Here is an 18,189-nt window from a genome sequence, read left to right as displayed (position 1 = left end):
CGCAGGGGCGCCCCGAAACGCAGGGGCGCCCCGAAACGCAGGGGCGCCCCGAATCGCAGGAGCGCCCCGAATCGCAGGGGTGCCCCGAATCGCAGGGGCGCCCCGAAAATGCAGGAGTGCCCCGAATCGCAGGAGCGCCCCGAATCGCAGGAGCGCCCCGAATCGCAGGAGCGCCCCGAATCGCAGGAGCGCCCCGAATCGCAGGAGTGCCCCGAATCGCAGGGGTGCCCCGAATCGCAGGAGCGCCCCGAATCGCAGGAGCGCCCCGAATCGCAGGAGCGCCCCGAATCGCAGGGGCGCCCCGAATCGCAGGAGCGCCCCGAATCGCAGGAGCGCCCCGAATCGCAGGAGCGCCCCGAATCGCAGCAGCGCCCCGAATCGCAGGAGCGCCCCGAATCGCAGGAGCGCCCCGAATCGCAGGAGCGCCCCGAATCGCAGGGGTGCCCCGAAAATGCAGGGGCACTCCGAAACGCAGGAGCGCCCCGAATCGCAGGGCGCAGGGCGAATGAATGAATGATTTAAATCATTACCGGTAGCTGGGGAGGGCTGCCTCATACCCACCCCCCAATGTGCAGTACCCACTAAGATCACACCGCTCACCACACATCAAGCACAGAGTCACTCGCATCCCACAGGTATGCAAACACTTTCTATGCCATGAAACAAAATTAAAGTTTTCACTTTTCCATGAACGAACTGGAAAACATTACATTTCTTCTACTTTGCTGAATACATTTTCGGTCTAAAAGCTTCTCTGTTCACCATTAGACTTGTTACATCATGATATTTCAGAGGGACAATCTGTCTTTAAGTCATGCATATTTTAGAACTGGAAGCGTATGCAGACATGCATAATTCATTTCCCCCCGATGATTAGAGCACACACCAATTCATCTTAGATGCAGATTTAACGGATGGAGAAAAGCCACACGCACTGCCCTCACATGCCGCAGAATCTGGTCTAACGGTAAATCCTGCTTGTGTGTTAGTGAATGCACTGCTGTTCTTTTGCCTGTTTTGAAGCACAATATGCATCATACACGTAATCGTTATAACTATTGTTACAGGTATATTATAGAAATGACCGGCCCAGATAGCCTGTTCTGATCATTATTAAGATCTGTTCTTATGACGAGTGAGCAACGGCTGGTCTGAGTGATGTGAGAGAGGCCAGCAGCCCATTACATAATTCAGTAAGAAAGTACAGTAAGTAAATACAGTGTGATGACTGATGCAAACCCCTGTGAGCTCCACACGGTGCTGAGGACGCTGCAGCTCTGAGCTGTGCTGGAACTGTGTCAGTAGGTAAAGGAGTCACGACAGCACCGGCAGACAGCGCGTCGTTTATGGCCAGTGACCTGTAAACACACTGCACCAGGGACACGCGCTCTCAGGCCATTTTCCTGATTGCTCCGGGAGACTCCGGCGGGGCTGCAGCTCCAGCCCCGCCCGTCTGCAGGACACTAAACCCGCACAATCAACCCCCCCCCAGCCTCCAACCAGCCGGCTCTCACAGCGCATTACCGCATCGAGCGGGACCGACCCCACGGGCTAAATCAACAGAGGATCAAGGGCTTCCTCCAGAGGAACTGCAGATAAAGCAAACAGAGCCTGATATACAAAACGCTGATCACTGACGCTGCTCAGAAAGCACAGGACGGCCCGCATCGATCTGGCTGCCAGGGTCTGTAGTATTCCACTGATTAAGCTGCAAAGAACTTTCTGTCTGCTGCCGCTGCTCCATCTTCAATACAATCAATGTGTGTTATTGTTTACAACAGAATAAGAATTAGAATAAGAATAAACTTTACAGAGCACCAATCATGCATACGGCCCCGACATGCCTGGTCCAGCGTTGCTCACAATGTCTGATAAAGCCCATCTCCTTTCACCCCCCAGCCTTTAACCAGTGTCAGATCAGTCTGGTGATCTCAACACTGTGGTACTGTGAAAGGCAGAGAATGCTGTCCACTAAGAAACATCACTAAGAACAGGTAAAAGACCAGGCCAGGCTACGCCTACAGCTAACGCCGCGTGCCATCCATGTCTGTCTCGAGTCACCTGGGCCAGGTGCGTGGGTGCTCAGGGACCTGCGGCAGACTCACCTGCAGGTAGTGACAGGGTCTCAGGGATGGCTTCAGGTCCTGGTGGATCATGGGCTTCTCCAGGTTGAGGGAGGACTTGCGGTAGGCCTCCTTGGCCTGGCTGACGGTGAGGGTGGACCAGGAGCTCCTCTTCATGAACTTGCCCTCGGGGGCCACGGCCAGGCTCTCGCAGGCCGAGCACTTCACGTCGTTGTTGCTCTTGGAGGTTTTGAGGGTGAGGTCGCCGAAGTGGTGGCCCTGCAGGTCGGGGTAGCAGTGGCCGGCGTGCTCGGGGTGGTGCCGGCTCATGACGCTGGGCGTGCGGTACGTGCTGTCGCTGTCCAGGTTGTCGTCGGAGCTCCACCACCCCCCCACGCCCGAGCGGTGCTTGCGCTCCTTGCTCTTGCTCCTCTTGCTGCCGTGCTTGGAGTGGTGGCCGTGGCCGTGGTGATGGCCCCCCCCGCCCCCGCCCCCCTCCCCCTTGGTGCCGTTCATCTTGGACGAGCCCTCCAGCGAGTGCGACTTGGTGAAGAGCTTCTGCACGGAGTGGACGAGGTGGCGTATGCGGCCGGGGCTCTCGCTGCGCTGCTCGGTGGCGGAGCTGGTGGCGGCCGAGGCGCGCTGGTACTGCAGCGTGTGGAAGCCGTCCCGGTGCAGCGGCAGCTGCTTCTCAAACTGCTCCAGCAGGTTGGCGGGGATGCGGTTGCTCTTGGAGCCAGCGGTGGCGTGGTGGGAGGAGGGGGGGGCGGCGGAGGGGGGGGCGGCGGCCGCGGCAGCAGCGGCGCAGTCGTCCCGCGTGGCCGTGTCGTAGTACTGCGAGCTGTAGTGCATTCTGGGAAAGGTGCTGCTGGACACGTGGTCTGCGGGGGTGCCGCTGCCCGGCAACGCCACCGGCATCATCATGCAGTCGGAGTGGATGGAGCTACGGGGGGAGTAGCGGTGGTGGTAGTCCATGGGGCAGCTGTCTGTGGGGCTGAGCAGGTAGGAGTGGCGGCTGTCATGGTGCAGGTGATCGTGGGAGTGCTCGCACTCCGCCAGGCTGCAGGTGTGCGCGGCTGGGAGGTGGTGCTGCCCGCGGCCGCCGGATAAGCCCTTCATCTTCCTTTGTGGAGGGGAGAGTCTGTCTTCATCGAAGTGCAAAGATGGGGACCATGAATACAGCTGGTCTGCAGAACAGGGAGGGGGAAAAAACAGGCGTTAATGCTCACTGTGGGGTCATTTTTATCAAATCATTCCAACTACGTTAACTACTATTTATTTTTATTTTTTATGCATGAACAACATACAACAACAACAGACACAGCTGTGATAATGTGCAGTGATGTAGGTTCTTTATAAATGCGATTTAAGAGAGAGACTCATTTCTCTGAGGCTGACATTCTAACCAGGCAGACTTGCTCATAACAGGATTGTGAGGAGGGTGGAACACACTTTCTGCTGGTACTGCATTCATTTCTGTGGTAAGATCAGGCAGATATCAGGGTAAATGCCCCCCCCCGGAATTTTCCACAGAGACTTTTAACTTACGCAGGTTCAGATGTAAATGCTTGAATGAAAACACTGTGGTGTGCAAGTGATCCAGAGGAGGAAGTGGAAGAAACCCCCCCCTCACACACACGGCCCCCCAGGTCACGTCTTCAGCACATTCACAGAGACCCAGCTAATAAAAAACGCAAGTCTGCCTTCCTGTCAAAAGCAATCAAACAGTGGCAATCTCAAAGCACAAAGGGAGGGAAATATGTTGAGTATGTTACAAAAAATGTCCCGCAGGACCGCTGCAAATTAGCCTGTCACATCTGAGAGATGGCAGTATGTCACAGGGCGAGAGGGAGTCAAACACATTGTATTTGTCATGGGCTGAAAGCGCTCAGAGGCCAGCTGCTACCAGAAGGGAAGGATGGGCTTTACACAGCACAACTGAAGGGCTTTAAAGAAAATCTGAGTCATATGACAGCCATTCAACAAATTAATAACCAACTACATCCACGTCTCAGTGAAAACACGATTAAAGGCAATGTCACACAGCGTATTGCTGTTTTTTGCAGAAAGACTTATAGTCTGACTGAAGGTTTGCCCGACTGGCGCAGGTGCCCACACTCAGAAAGGCCCCCACAGTGCAGGTCCTCACAGCAGCGATCACACACAGAACAGAACAGCACAGCCAATCTGAGAGGACCGTCACTTCCCCAAACACCTCACTGTAACCTGATACATTCCACTCATTACAGACTCCTCCCACATCACACACTCCGCCCAGCGCAGCGGGGAGGTCCCCTTGGCGATGAGATCTGAGCCCTGTCTTTGTGATGACTGTGACTCTGCTACTCTGGGTCAGGGCGACACGTGGGCTACCTGCAGGAGAGCACAGACTCACACCTGCAGAGGAAGAGCAGGGTCAGGCAGGCAGAGGAGCTGTGTGCTGCCGAAACTGTCCCCTGCTGCCACTGGCTCTCAGTCTGGCCCTGCCCCCCACCCCCCAGCCCCCGCTAGGCTGTCTGAGGTTTAGAATGCAGCCTCTTCAGCGCAGTTTCTCCCCAATGATCAGGCTGCGTGTGCAGGCTTTGGAGGCAGATCAAGGGCCCTTTGACTCGCAGCCTCTCAGCTGAGATGGAAACGCGGCGATAAGCAAAGCGGCCGAATCCTCACACACTCCAGAATGAAACGGGGAATTAAAGGCGAATCGGTGCCCTCTCCCCCAAACGGGGGTACAGAGCGACAGCACAGCGCAGACGCCAGCCGCTCTGAGGGGGGGGGGGACAGCACAGACACCAGCCGCTCTGAGGGGGGGGGACAGCACAGACGCCAGCCGCCCTGGGGGGGGGGGGGGGGGGACAGCACAGACACCAGCCGCTCTGAGGGGGGGGGGACAGCACAGACACCAGCCGCTCTGAGGGGGGGGGACAGCACAGACGCCAGCCGCTCAGAGGGGGGGGGGGGGGGGGGGCAGCACAGACACCAGCCGCTCTGAGGGGGGGGGGGGGGGGCAGCACAGACGCCAGCCGCTCTGAGGGGGGGGGGGGACAGCACAGCCGCTCTGAGGGGGGGGGGGGGGGGGCAGCACAGACGCCAGCCGCTCTGAGGGGGGGGGGGACAGCACAGACGCCAGCCGCTCTGAGGGGGGGGGGGGGGGGGGCAGCACAGACGCCAGCCGCTCTGAGGGGGGGGGGGGACAGCACAGACGCCAGCCGCTCTGAGGGGGGGGGGGGGGGACAGCACAGACGCCAGCCGCTCTGAGGGGGGGGGGGGGGGGACAGCACAGACGCCAGCCGCTCTGAGGGGGGGGGGACAGCACAGACGCCAGCCGCTCTGAGGGGGGGGGACAGCACAGACGCCAGCCGCTCTGAGGGGGGGGGACAGCACAGACGCCAGCCGCTCTGAGGGGGGGGGACAGCACAGACACCAGCCGCTCTGAGGGGGGGGGGGGGGGGGCAGCACAGACGCCAGCCGCTCTGAGGGGCCAAACTGTCAGCAGGTGACGCAGGGCAGTGACAGAATGCACCATCGTTTGAAACGACTTCATTCAAAGGACAGTGAGGGTCCAAACACCAAAGACATTTCATTCAGGAAAGGTGAAATCTCCCAGAACACAGAAAAGCTATGATCACACACACAACAAAATAATTATTATGATCTTTGCATTTGGAAAACATTAACAATTTCAACAAAAATGACAATTTCTAAAAGTTAGGGCCAAATGCACTGCCCTGCGCTTGCGAAAGGCAGCGGACGAACGCTTCAGCAGTGCAACATCTGTCTGTGACTGACAGTCTTTTCGTCCGGGAGACACTGGCTGACAGAGCCGAGCCGAGCCCACTCACACTCCGCACACATCCCTGCCATAAACACAAAACAAAATGTTCTTCTCAAACTATAAATAATTTCGGTAAAACAGTGCTTTCTCTTGCCATAGGAAACCCCCATAATGAATATTTCAGAACTTATGTAATTTTGAAGGACTGTGATCCCTCACAGTACATCAAAGAAGACAGAAATAAAATTTTACCATGTACGGTTGCCATGGTAACAAACAATAGAAAAACTCTGAACAGCATAATAGGATTTTTCAGAGATGGTCATGTGGATCCCTGTTTTTATACGTTCATTGGAACAGTTTTTTACATTATTGCTAAAATAAACTGCAATTGTTCTTTATAAGTCACTGTAAATTCTAATGAAGTCATTATGAAAGTGAACAGTAATTCCACTGAGAGGAACCCTGAGGTATGGATTGCTTAAAATCACTGGACAATTTGATTGCTCTTTAATAGCCGTCCTTGAGACAGACTTAATATATGCAGAAAATAGTGTGGAAAGATAAGCAGTTTCACTGTTTTGATCTTCAGTGGGAATCTTCAGTGATAACCATTTATAACCCAACGCTACATTTCCCACCTGACCCTCCAGACCTCTCCCCTGCTGCATCGGCCCACACGCTTCACAGGCAATGACGATTTCATTACAATACTGCTGCTCTTCACTGCTGTGCGCAAGCATCCCCTCTCTCATATTCAAATGATATTCTTAATTTCTCACAGTTTTAATATTGGAATATACAGGCATACACATACAGTACATGCCCACATACTCACTCACCTGGACACGCTGGTCCAGAGCCAGCCCTGGCAAACATTTAGTCACTTTCTCAAGAGCATGATAATCAACACCTTATTCTCTCTCTCTCCTCCCTCCCTCCCTCATTCTTCCTCTCCACCCCACCCCCCCCACCCTCTCTCCTCTCAGTGCGTAACCCTCTAACTCATGCTCTCTCTCTTCTCTTGCCTTCCTCTCTCCCTTGATCTCACTCTGTACTCTACCTCTCTCCATGCACCTCTTTCTCATCCTGTCAATCTCCCTGCACCTCCCCTCTCTCTCTCCCTCCCTCCCTCTCTCTCTCTCTCTCTCTCGTTCTCTCTCTCTCTCTCCCCCTCTCCCTCTCCCCCTCTCCCTCTCCCCCTCTCCCTCTCCCCCTCTCCCTCTCCCTCTTTCTCTCTCTCTCTCTCTCTCTCTCTCCCTCTGTCTCTCTCTCCCTCTCCCTCTCCCTCAGTCTCTCTCTCTGTCTCTCCCTCTCCCTCTGTCTCTCTCTCCCTCTCTCTCTCTCTCTCTCTCTCTCTCGTTCTCTCTCTCTCTCTCTCTCGTTCTCTCTCTCTCTCTCTCGTTCTCTCTCTCTCTCTCTCGTTCTTCACAGACAGCTACACACGAGGCAATGCAGCACAGCAGACAAGAGGAGCTTTGTGGTTTCCAAGGCAACAAGATGTGCCAGAGGCGAGCAGGAGTCACAGATCCATGAGGAAGCGCCCACATTATTCGGCACTCGGCCAGAAGAATGAGGAGAGAAGGAAGAGGCAGCCAGCAGCGATGAACTCCACAGCCATTAGCCCCCGAGAGCGCAGCCACACAGACCCCCCCCCCCGCCCCCCCGCAGAGCAGGTCATCCGCTGGGGGTCCCCACTGCCACTGCCAGGCGCCCCAACACCAGCGCCCAACCTTTTCACTACGTCAAATCAGCTTCTATTTCAGGTGCTACCTGTCTGAATGAGCAAACATATTTTCAGCTGTTTCTGGCCTTCGGACCTGAGTCACACCATCCCTAAAGTGTTATTAAAGCACAAATTTATAAATGTATAACTTACTGCTCCTCTTCATTACTGTGAGAACCCATACCAAAAGGCTCCTATTATTTTAGTTAAGCAGTAAAATTAATCAGGTAAAACTGGCCCTCTCCCTCTCTCTCCCTCCCCCCCTCTCTCTCTCTCTCTCTCTCTCTCTCTCTCTCTCTCTCCCCCGTATCTCTCTCTCTCTCCCATCTCTCTCTCTCCCTCCCTCTCTCTCCCTCCCTCTCTCTCCCTCCCTCTCTCTCCCTCCGTCTCTCGCTCTCTTTCTCTCTCCCTCTCTCTGCCTCTCTCTCTCTCTCTCTCTCTCTCTCCCTCTCTCTCCCTCCGTCTCTCTTTCCCTCCCTCTCTCTCTCTCCCCCCTCCCTCTCTCTCTCTCCCCCTCACTCTTTCTCTCTCTCTCTTTCTCTCCCCCTCCCTCTTTCTCTCTCTCTCTTTCTCTCTCCCTCCGTCTCCCTCTCTCGCTCTCTCGGTCTCTCTCTCTCCCTCCCTCCGTCTCTCTCTCTCTCTCTCTCCCTCTCTCTCTCTCCCTCGGTCTCTCTCTCTCTCTCTCCCTCCGTCTCTCTCTCTCCCTCCCTCCGTCTCTCTCTCTCTCCCTGGCCTGATGCAGCTCTCCAGAGGACACGCAGGACACGGTGGGGAAGCTTTCCTCCAACAGCCTCGAGCACGGTTTATACCTCCCAGCCACAACTGCAGCGAGTAACGTTGGTTGCATTGAAATACTTTTTTTCCCTAAAATCCATCCATGTCTCTGTGCCCACGACAGGGCGAATCATGAGTACCGAAAAGGAATGCCTGTTTGGGAGCAGATCAGATGAGGTCGACGTGTGAAAGCAGTTCGTTATTCAGTTAAAATTTGCCAAGCGGGAGCCAACAGGAGCAGCCTGGTGATGGCTGTATCATCTGAGCAGCCCAGCAGGTCCACTTCTCTCCATTTCTCATTCCCTCTCTCATTCTCACTTCCTCTAATTGTCTTCCTCCTTTAGTTCCTCTTCAGCTCAGCTCAGTTCAGTTCTGGTTCAGACCGGTATGGCTGTATTACATCCTCTGATAAATTTCTTTTCAGACAGGGTTTTCCCTATGCAGAGCCACTGAACTGACAGACAGTCTCCACTGTTCACGTTCAAGAGTGAAACAAACAAAAACTACATTTTCACCAGAAGCCAGTCAACATCAAATCAGTGGGAAAACCTGCCCTCATCTAAGTATTGCAAGGGTAAGAGTAAAGAGAAGGTACACAGACTTCCACACTGTGGATCCTGGGAAAAGGAGTCATACAGGACTGTGGATCCTGGGAAAAGGAGTAATACAGGAGTGGATGAACATTTTACCATCTGTTTCAACTACAACGTAAAAGAATAATATCCTCACAAAAATATAACTTTTCATAGGTCCAGGACAGTCACCAGAGGAAGTGCTGAGGGCACTGAGATGGGAAAAATACAGATTTGTTGCTGAGACTGAAATGAAGAGTCCATTTGTTTCTAACCCACTGGAGAGCAGAATCCAAAGGTCAGAACTCAGATTAAGGAACTGGATCTCCCTGAGACAGTATGGCACGCTACATCATAATACATGGAATAAACCGAAAATGCATTTCTTCTGGGATTTAGTGAGGCTTTAACACAGTACACTGCATCCTGAATGCACAGCCAGGGCAGGAACTGGGGTTGCATGAGACTCATTCCCCTGAAAAACATACAGTGTGGAGAGAAGGAAGGAACTTAGTCTGGAAGAGCCAGCCGGGAAAAGCCTCTGTGCCGAGATCACAGCTCCCAGCCCCTGGCCCCCCACCCAGCGCCCCCCCCCCAGCACCAGCCTACACCAGCCCAGGCCTTCCCTCCTAACAGCTGTTCATCAAACCTTTCAGTCAGAGTCACGTCACACATCAGAATCTATTACCAGAGCTTCTATACCACAACATCTTGTTTCTCGTTTCTACTCAAAGTCAAGTCAATTAAAATTCCGATTACATCATTATCAAACTAATCTGAAATTCTACTGTGAACGTCCCTGGGGTATTGATTGCCTAAAATCATCAGACATTTTGATTGCTCACTGATAATCCTCTCAGAGAAAAAATGCATAAAATTCAACTGTAAATATTGGAAACAATTCTAAAAAACAAACAATTCAGCTACTTCAGTTTATCGTTTGATCAATCTTCAATGACAGAGAGGTACATGATGAAGGAGGATAGAGGGAATTATACACATTTCTGTTCATCTATCCAAAGAAGTCACGTCTGTCGCAAGTCCCCTCTCACAGCTGAACGGCTATGACTGATATTTCATTAGGAAACCTGTTCAGTCCCTTGTGTGAAGCAAATTGATTAGAATTCCAGCTCCCGCACACAGCAAAGGAGGGACATGGCCATTATGAAGTGACATTGCTCTGCTTGAATTAACAATGAATACATGAATCTGTTTCACTTGATGGTCAATTTAATGCTATCTAATACCTAATTAAGTTTCACTTGTCACAGTTTCCAGCAGCTGGGTTTGAACAATGAGATAGACATTTAATTAAAGTAGCACTGGGTGGAACTCGGAGACTTCTCAGGAGTGAAGCCACCCGTTTCTTTGATAGCAGAGATTCTGTTCACCTCTCGTCCAACCTGCTCGAACACCCTCCCAAAAAAAAGGGTATTGGAAGGTGAAAACTCATCAGGCCTCTGTTCCTGTTCATACACAAAACAAATCAAAACAAAAAAACTGAATCAGTACATTGCAGGTAAGCACTGCGAGCAGAGTGAGCCGTTTCGGAAGTTGCACACATCCCTGTCCGTAGGGTCTGGGATACGCCACAGAGAGGCCCCTGAGAGAGACCCGCTCCGGTGCGTGTGTGAAAATGGACTCTGCTGCATCGCCGGCGCCACTCTTCGTCTGGATCAGCATCAGGCAGGTTTGTTAATGATGGCTGGAGTTGTCAGGTGCAGACAGCCACACTGGGGCTCGTTAAGCACCGCACTGACCGCCCCCCCACCACACCCCCCTGGACCGAGGACACAGAACCTGCAACACCGGGACAGGAGGTATGGGCTGGAGGGGAACGCCCCGCCCCTGTACAGCACAGAGACATAACCACAGCGGCCCTACAGTCTGACTCAAGCAGCAACTATAGGGCCATCTAACCTCATAACTATACAGAGTTTGCATGCAGTCTCATATGGCCACACAACAAATGTCTAAACTCTCTAACATCTAACCATTTGCACTCTCTCCCTTCCTTATTTCCAGCTGCTTCACTTGATCTGAAATGTTCCAGACCCCCAGTTTACACCCCTCCCTTTATGGATCTATTCATCCTGCCCAAATGCACTTCCCCCTCTGTCGTCAGCAGAAAAAACACAGCCATCTTAGCTGAGCACGACAGCTATCTAGGCAGCTAAATACCTAACTGACCTCCTAATCAAAAGATCAGTAGTTTTTCTAGTACAGCAATAAGTCAATAAAGTCAACAACATTCCTAAGATGCTTCTCCTGTTTGAAAGCCAGCTCAGCAGTAAGGTTAACAGGGAGGCCTGAAACCCCAGCTATGGATGCACAACTCCTGCCCAACTGCAGCCTACCGATTCCAGGTTAAAAATGGCCTGGTGTCATCAGCCATGCAGGCAGGTCATACCTCAGCCGTATTTCAGCTTTACAGGGCATGGAATTCTCACAAGGTGTCATGCAGTCATAAATTCCTTCTCATTATAAAAATCACCACTGCAACTGCTTTACACCATTGCTGCCACAGAATAAACATACGCACATATATCAGAACCAGAAGTTCCAGAATGTTCCCTTTTTAAATGGCATTTATTTGTCTTGTCAATCAAAATCCTAATTACATCATTATCAAACTGATCAGCAATTCAGCTGAGGGAGCCCTAGGGTATTGATTGCCTGAAATTAAGGGCCAATTTGATTGCTCCTTAATTGCAGCCCTTGTGAAAGGATGTTTTTTTTTAAACACTGTAAACGTTTCAAACTGTGGAAAGATGAGCAGTTTAGAAATATAGCTATTTAGCTATTCCCAACGTTCATTGGGAATAACTATTTCATTGTGAAGATAGACAAAAGAAAAACTAGAGCAATCCTACAAGTCTCTCCACAGAGTCATTCCCAACACCTTGAACAATTTACTGGCTATGACGCAGGGATCTCCTGTGTGTGTGTGTGTGTGTGCGTGTGCGTGTGCGTGTGCGTGTGCGTGTGTGTGTGTGTGTGTGTGTGTGTGTGTGTGTGTGTGTGTAAGAGAGAGAGAGAATGTGGAAATTTACACATTACAGTTTGAGTTAGGGATGAGCAAATGCAATATGTGTTTGTGCAACGGGTGTGTCCATAGCGTGCCACATCTGGCCCTGACACTTATTAAGAGCACAAACAGAACCTTCCAGAAGATTCTGCTCCGTCCAGTTAAAAGCAGACAGTAGTAATGGTACTCTACACCATAAAGCTGGCCTTTCTCCTTGGAATACCTTGGAATATTTGTGAGGGGAAATAAAATGGCAAATAAGTGAACGGATTTTTTATTTCGCTGCTAACAGTGATTCTCTCTCGTCCTGCATGAGGTGAAACGCGTCTCCCTGTCTCTCCCTGAGCCTCCCCGTCTCTCCCTGAGCCTCCCCGTCTCTCCCTGAGTCTCCCTGTCTCTCCCTGAGTCTCTCCCTGAGCCTCCCCGTCTCTCCCTGAGTCTCCCTGTCTCTCCCTGTGTCTCCCTGTGTCTCCCTGTCTCTCAGTCACTGACCCAGACTGTGCATTCTGAAAACATGGACGACCCACACACAGAATATGAAGACTTGTATTTGTCTATTTTTTAACCATAGAACCTCTCATTTAGCCCACAGTGTGGCACTGTACATTACGCTACATTACATTACATTATTGCCATTTAACAGAAGCTCTTATCCGCAGTAACTTACACAGGTTAGATTTTCATGTTATCCATTTGTACAGATGGATATTTATTGAGACAGCTCTCGGTTAGGTACCTTCTCGATGTGTACAGCAGCAGTGACCCATGCTACACTGCTGCCCCCAGTGGTGTGGACAGGCTAAGCCGAAACCTGGCTGTGGGGCCTACAGCCCGCTGCCCACAGCACCCGGTGCCGGGTGCCCACTGCTACCCCCCCACTCCCAGCCTGGATCAGTCTGCTTACAACTGCCACAGCAATGATCCCAAAGGGCCCTAACAGGGAGGAAATAAAACCCCACCAACCAGGAGACTCAGTCTGCACCACACTGCATTCTCAGAGCGTTAATCAAGAAGATAAACAGCACTAAATCCATTAAGTCTTAATCATCTTCTTTTAAACAAATTTTCTATTTTCAATCAGTGCTTACTAAGCATCATGTGCTCATTACAGAAAATGTCTCCCAAACTGAAGCACTTGATTTTGCAACAACTGATGGTTTTAAAAGTACAGTGAAACGTATGATGTCATTACAGCCCAGAGTGAATCTGAGCACAGCCAGATAAAGGGTAGTGATTCCTGTTAGTCATGTGACCTGAGAAGGTCATGCTGTCTTCCAATGGACGCATGGGAAATGGAAACTTCACTTACAGTGTCCTATCCCCCCACCGCCCACACACACGCACACACACAGACACACACAAAAACACACACACGCAGACACACACACACGCAGACACACACACACACACACACACACACACACACGCACGCACACACACACACACTCTAGGGACACAGAGTGTCTGCACAGCTTGGCTTCTTCTTGCAGTATTGAGAGATTTTCTCTCTTCTTCTTTTTTTTTTTTTAAAGAACTAGTTATGTAAGCTGAATCCAGGCAGAATACCCTCTGACTGATCCAAATACAATGGAAATGAGAGATGCTATGTGCCAGAATCTGCCTTCACCTTGGATTTCATCTCCTACTCACTCCCACACACACAGCGCCTTCCACACACACAGCGCCTTCCACACACACGGCTGCTGCCACCACCGGCCCCGCCCGCACACTCTCCCGCCGATGGGCTGATCCACACACTCCCCGCTACAGCACCGCGTTCATACAACATTTCAGCAACGCTACAGCAATGTTACCAGCCTCTGCGACAGTGCCTCAGCAGCCCTGAAGGGCGTGGTGTGTCCATGGTACGGTATGTCTACAGCCCCTGCTGCAAAGCCAATCTGCACAGAACGCACAGTGTAACGGTGATCTGCATTGGCTCCTCTGCGCACTGAGACCGCTATGAGCAATGCACTCCTGTCACAGTAAACATGGACTCTCGTTTCCTACTGTAATACATTTATTCATGTACACAAGCTATTGATTTTAACAGTCTAACAGAAAGCCACAATTAACCATGTGGAAGAGCTAATCCAACACAAGTTTTTTGTTATACTGTCTGTTGCCTATACAGCAGATGGTACGTTTTGTAATCCTGTCCAGCAAACCTGGAGCATCTGATCCAGCTTCATCCTGACTCTGTGAATGTGGACTGGACTCTCCTGCATTTCCTTACATGAAGATGAGACAGTAACTACACTGGAGAGGAAACCCCAAGAAAATTCTAGATGGCAGACCAATGTCAGTATTACCCAGGCTGCCATATGGCAAAATCAATTCTAGAAAGTGGTCCTCTCAATTAGACCCACTTCTATTTAGCACAAATGTTTCACAGCGAGTTAAATGTGGTGCATGGGCAGGTGTGATTTCTCTGACTAGCAGCGGGATGCTAAGGGATGTGGAGTTCTTTCCTAAAGATTTATCCCATGAACATTAGGATAGGAAACTACAAACGATGCTCATGCTCTGCTGCACAATGAACACCAAACACAGAGTTGTACCATGCACACTTACTGTGAGGCTACACTGTGGGACTATGTTACAGGACTACACTGCAGCCAGTGTTAACCAGGGCAGTGAATTGTTCCTAGACAGACGTCAGACAGGACTGGCAGTCCACTGTCCCTGTGTGGGCTAAGAGCCTAAGAAAAAAACCTTCTGCCAAAATGTCAGTCAGCAAGTAGTGTCCAGTGACACCTTCCAGAATGACACCAACACATATTCTTATTTTAGCCTCATCTGAGGTAAAATACTACCAAACTGATGCAAGCACATATACTTCAAATACTTCACTAAAGATGGCTACTTGAAGTACTAGGCAGCCATTTATAATACTGGTCCTGTAAAATGCCCCATGAAGACTCACAAACATGTGACACATTTATAAATGTCACTGAATATGTACATGAACTGCTTGAGGCGGCTGCCATGTTGTGACAATCTATGCCAGCTGAATGTCATAAGCTGTTATGAACCCACAGTATCTGACCACTTTTGTCAAGCGTTGTGAGGCTTAATAGAGCATATTTTTGCTTTCAGAAAACATTAGCAATATTCAGTTTATCTTAGAGAATATCGACAGAGTGGGGTCTGTCCCATTTCAGTGGAAACAGCTGGCAGGGTTGCATGAAGGCCTTTGCGCTCCACCACAGAACTGTAACGGAAGTCCATCATTTGCCATGATAGAATTTCTGCATATTGGTTCACTTGCCACAGAGCTAAGAAGGAATGGGAGAAGCGAGAAGGAGAGTAAGAAAATAAAAAGCATGTTTCTGAAGTAAAAAAATCTGAGGAAGTAAATATAGAATGTGAAATACCCAACTGTGCTCCCTCCAAATTCAGATCCTGCGTGTGGGAGGTACCTGCTATTTCCATCTCAGGTACCCAGGGCTGCATCTCTGTGGCATCTGTGTATGTTCTGAATCCTAACATGCAGCCAGGACTGCGTTAGGACTGCGTGCCATTATGCCATCGTGCAAGTAGCTGCACGTGACATTATGAGCAACATACTGCATGTGTTTCACGTTTTAATGCATATGAAAGTCACGCACAGTCTGGCAGGGGGAGATGGGGCAGTACTGCGAGCTCTACTTTGTGTAGAGACAGAGCTTCCTGGTACACAGTGTCCACAAGCCCTGCTTCATGTGCCCCTGAGCTCCAGGGCTTTACGACAGCAGAAACCGGGAAAACTGCAGCCAGCCATCCACAGTGAAATCGAAAACCAACAGCCCCCTTTTAATGGGTTCTAATGGGCTGTCAAATCAGTGGTGCCTTTGCTCCTTAGTAGGCAGGTTAGTGAAGAATGAGGGACCCCTTTCGGCATTACAGACTCTGCCATGACTACAGGAAGTCCATGTTTTTTGAAGGCGGGGGGGGGGGGACTGAAGCCCATTCCTGAGGCCCTGAAGCTCTGTGAGGAGTGCAGGGCTGTGATGCATTGTGGGGGATGAGGGGGGCTGTGATGCATTGTGGGGGATGAGGGGGGCTGTGATGCATTGTGGGGGATGAGGGGGGCTGTGATGCATTGTGGGGGATGAGGGGGCAGTGATGTCAGCTCTACAACAGGAGTGGGAGGCTGGGCCTCACCCTGAATCACACCACAGCCTCGACGTGTCTGCGCATCGCCATGGAAACTGCCATACGGAGAGAGGCTTGCATGTTCAAAGGTTCTGTGGATCAAAAAAATACATTTTTGTCAAAAAAAACATTTGCATCAAAATGCGCTGGGAGCTGAGAATGGCCACTAACGTCCTGTTTTTTTTTTGAGATTCGCAGCCATCCTGCTTAGCATTCCCGCTGGTAAGCTACCTCTAACACCATAATGAATCAAATTCCCTTGGATATTATGACATTCACACCAAGGACAAGTTTGCTTTTATAGACATGTATGCACAGACGCTGACATGCTCACATAAATACTAACAAGGAAAATGACAGTGAAACAGTGATAGAGGAGGTCTGGTTTCCCTCCTAACCCTGGCTGTGGCAGTACAATATGTGTTAAGAACAGCAAGTGGCTGGAATTAGCCATTAGCTCACTAAGCTCACAATTCAGACTGAAGTCAATCAGAGTAGCTGCTGTGTCATCAGGTGGACATTGTGCTTTCAACAAATCAAAAGCCACCACATATTATTTCAGTAGGCACAGTTTCAGACTGGAAAGCAACCCACAATGCATCTGTGTGATTATCTTCCTGTTGCTCCAACCACAGCACAGTGATCATTTTGATCAGCCGCTGTAAGGCTGAGATGCTGTGCTGGGCGTGGCACTCACATTACGCTGCTCCTTTTCACCCACACAGGGTGCAGGGCCACCGCACAGGTACAGGCAGCCTGAACCCGGGAACACCTCCCCCGCCAAACAGAGCCGTCTGACAGCAGCCTGAACCCGGGAACACCTCCCCCGCCAAACAGAGCCGTCTGACAGCAGCCTGAACCCGGGAACACCTCCCCCGCCAAACAGAGACGTCTGACAGCAGCCTGAACCCGGGAACACCTCCCCCGCCAAACAGAGCCGTCTGACAGCAGCCTGAACCCGGGAACACCTCCCCCGCCAAACTGACCCGTGTGACAGCAGCCTGAACCCGGGAACACCTCCCCCGCCAAACAGAGACGTCTGACAGCAGCCTGAACCCGGGAACACCTCCCCCGCCAAACTGACCCGTCTGACGGCAGCCTGAACCCGGGAACACCTCCCCTGCCAAACAGAGCCGTCTGACAGGTACAGGGAGAGTCCCTGCTGGGCCGGACTGCGCAAGGAGGGGGCACTGCACTGCCGTCTGCCTCTGTCCTCCTGCTGCCAGTATCTCTTTAACAGCTATACACACACACACTCTCTCTCTCACACACACACACACACACACACACGCACACACACTCTCACACACTCTCACACACACACACACACACACACACACACACACACACAGACAGACACACAGACAGACACACACACACACACACACACACACAGACACACATACATACACACACACACACACACACAGACACATACATACACACACACACACAGACACATACATACACACACACACACACGCACACACATACACACACACACACACGCACACACACTCTCACAGACACGCATGCACGCACACACACTCTCACACACTCTCACACACACACACACACACACACACACACACACACACACACACTCACTCACAGACACTCTCACACAGGGAGAGCAGCAGTGGGTCTCCACTTCCTGATCACAGCCACCATGTGTCCCAGCTGGAGGTCACATCTGACACTGTTGATTCAGTCAGAAACGCCCTCATCCTCAGGCTTCTCAGCAGCGTCCAATCAGACTCGAGTGCTGACCGTGAGGGGAGAGAGGCAGTGAGACTGTCATCTCAAACAGCAGAGACAGCTATTATAATGTGCATGAGTGCATACGATTGACACAACATTTAAGGACAACTTAATGCTCAAGAAATAAGCCGGTTTCACAGAAATCCCAAAGCCATTCCAGAAAAGTACTGAAAGCCTTCATATTTTGAGAGTTGGTGAATTTTACTGGACAGAACTTTGCTTTATCAAACAGCCCACGATAAGCTCTATGTTTAGGTTGCTAGGCGATATGGAGTTCCCATAGAAACAACATGCAGCTGCATAGCTCTGCAGTCTAATTAAATGTATAGACAGAACAGTATAAGACAAAAAAAAAA

The 18,189-nt window shown here is 51.0% G+C and overlaps 1 protein-coding gene across 1 annotated transcript in view; it reads right to left on the bottom strand.

The window, feature by feature from the left end:
• The window catches only part of LOC118792050 (disks large-associated protein 2-like), a 60,190-nt gene extending 56,945 nt beyond the window's left edge, over positions 1-3,245 (bottom strand). The window contains exon 1 of the mRNA XM_036549746.1: positions 2,106-3,245. Within this exon, the coding sequence (XP_036405639.1) occupies positions 2,106-3,182 (1,077 nt within the window). The 5' untranslated portion in view covers positions 3,183-3,245. The remainder of the gene's footprint in view (positions 1-2,105) is intronic.
• Positions 3,246-18,189: the final 14,944 nt, after the last annotated feature.

The sequence above is a fragment of the Megalops cyprinoides genome, chromosome 17 (genome assembly GCF_013368585.1).
Source record: "Megalops cyprinoides isolate fMegCyp1 chromosome 17, fMegCyp1.pri, whole genome shotgun sequence".
Classification (NCBI taxonomy): Eukaryota; Metazoa; Chordata; class Actinopteri; order Elopiformes; family Megalopidae; genus Megalops; species Megalops cyprinoides.
This window is presented reverse-complemented; position numbering and strand designations above follow the sequence as displayed.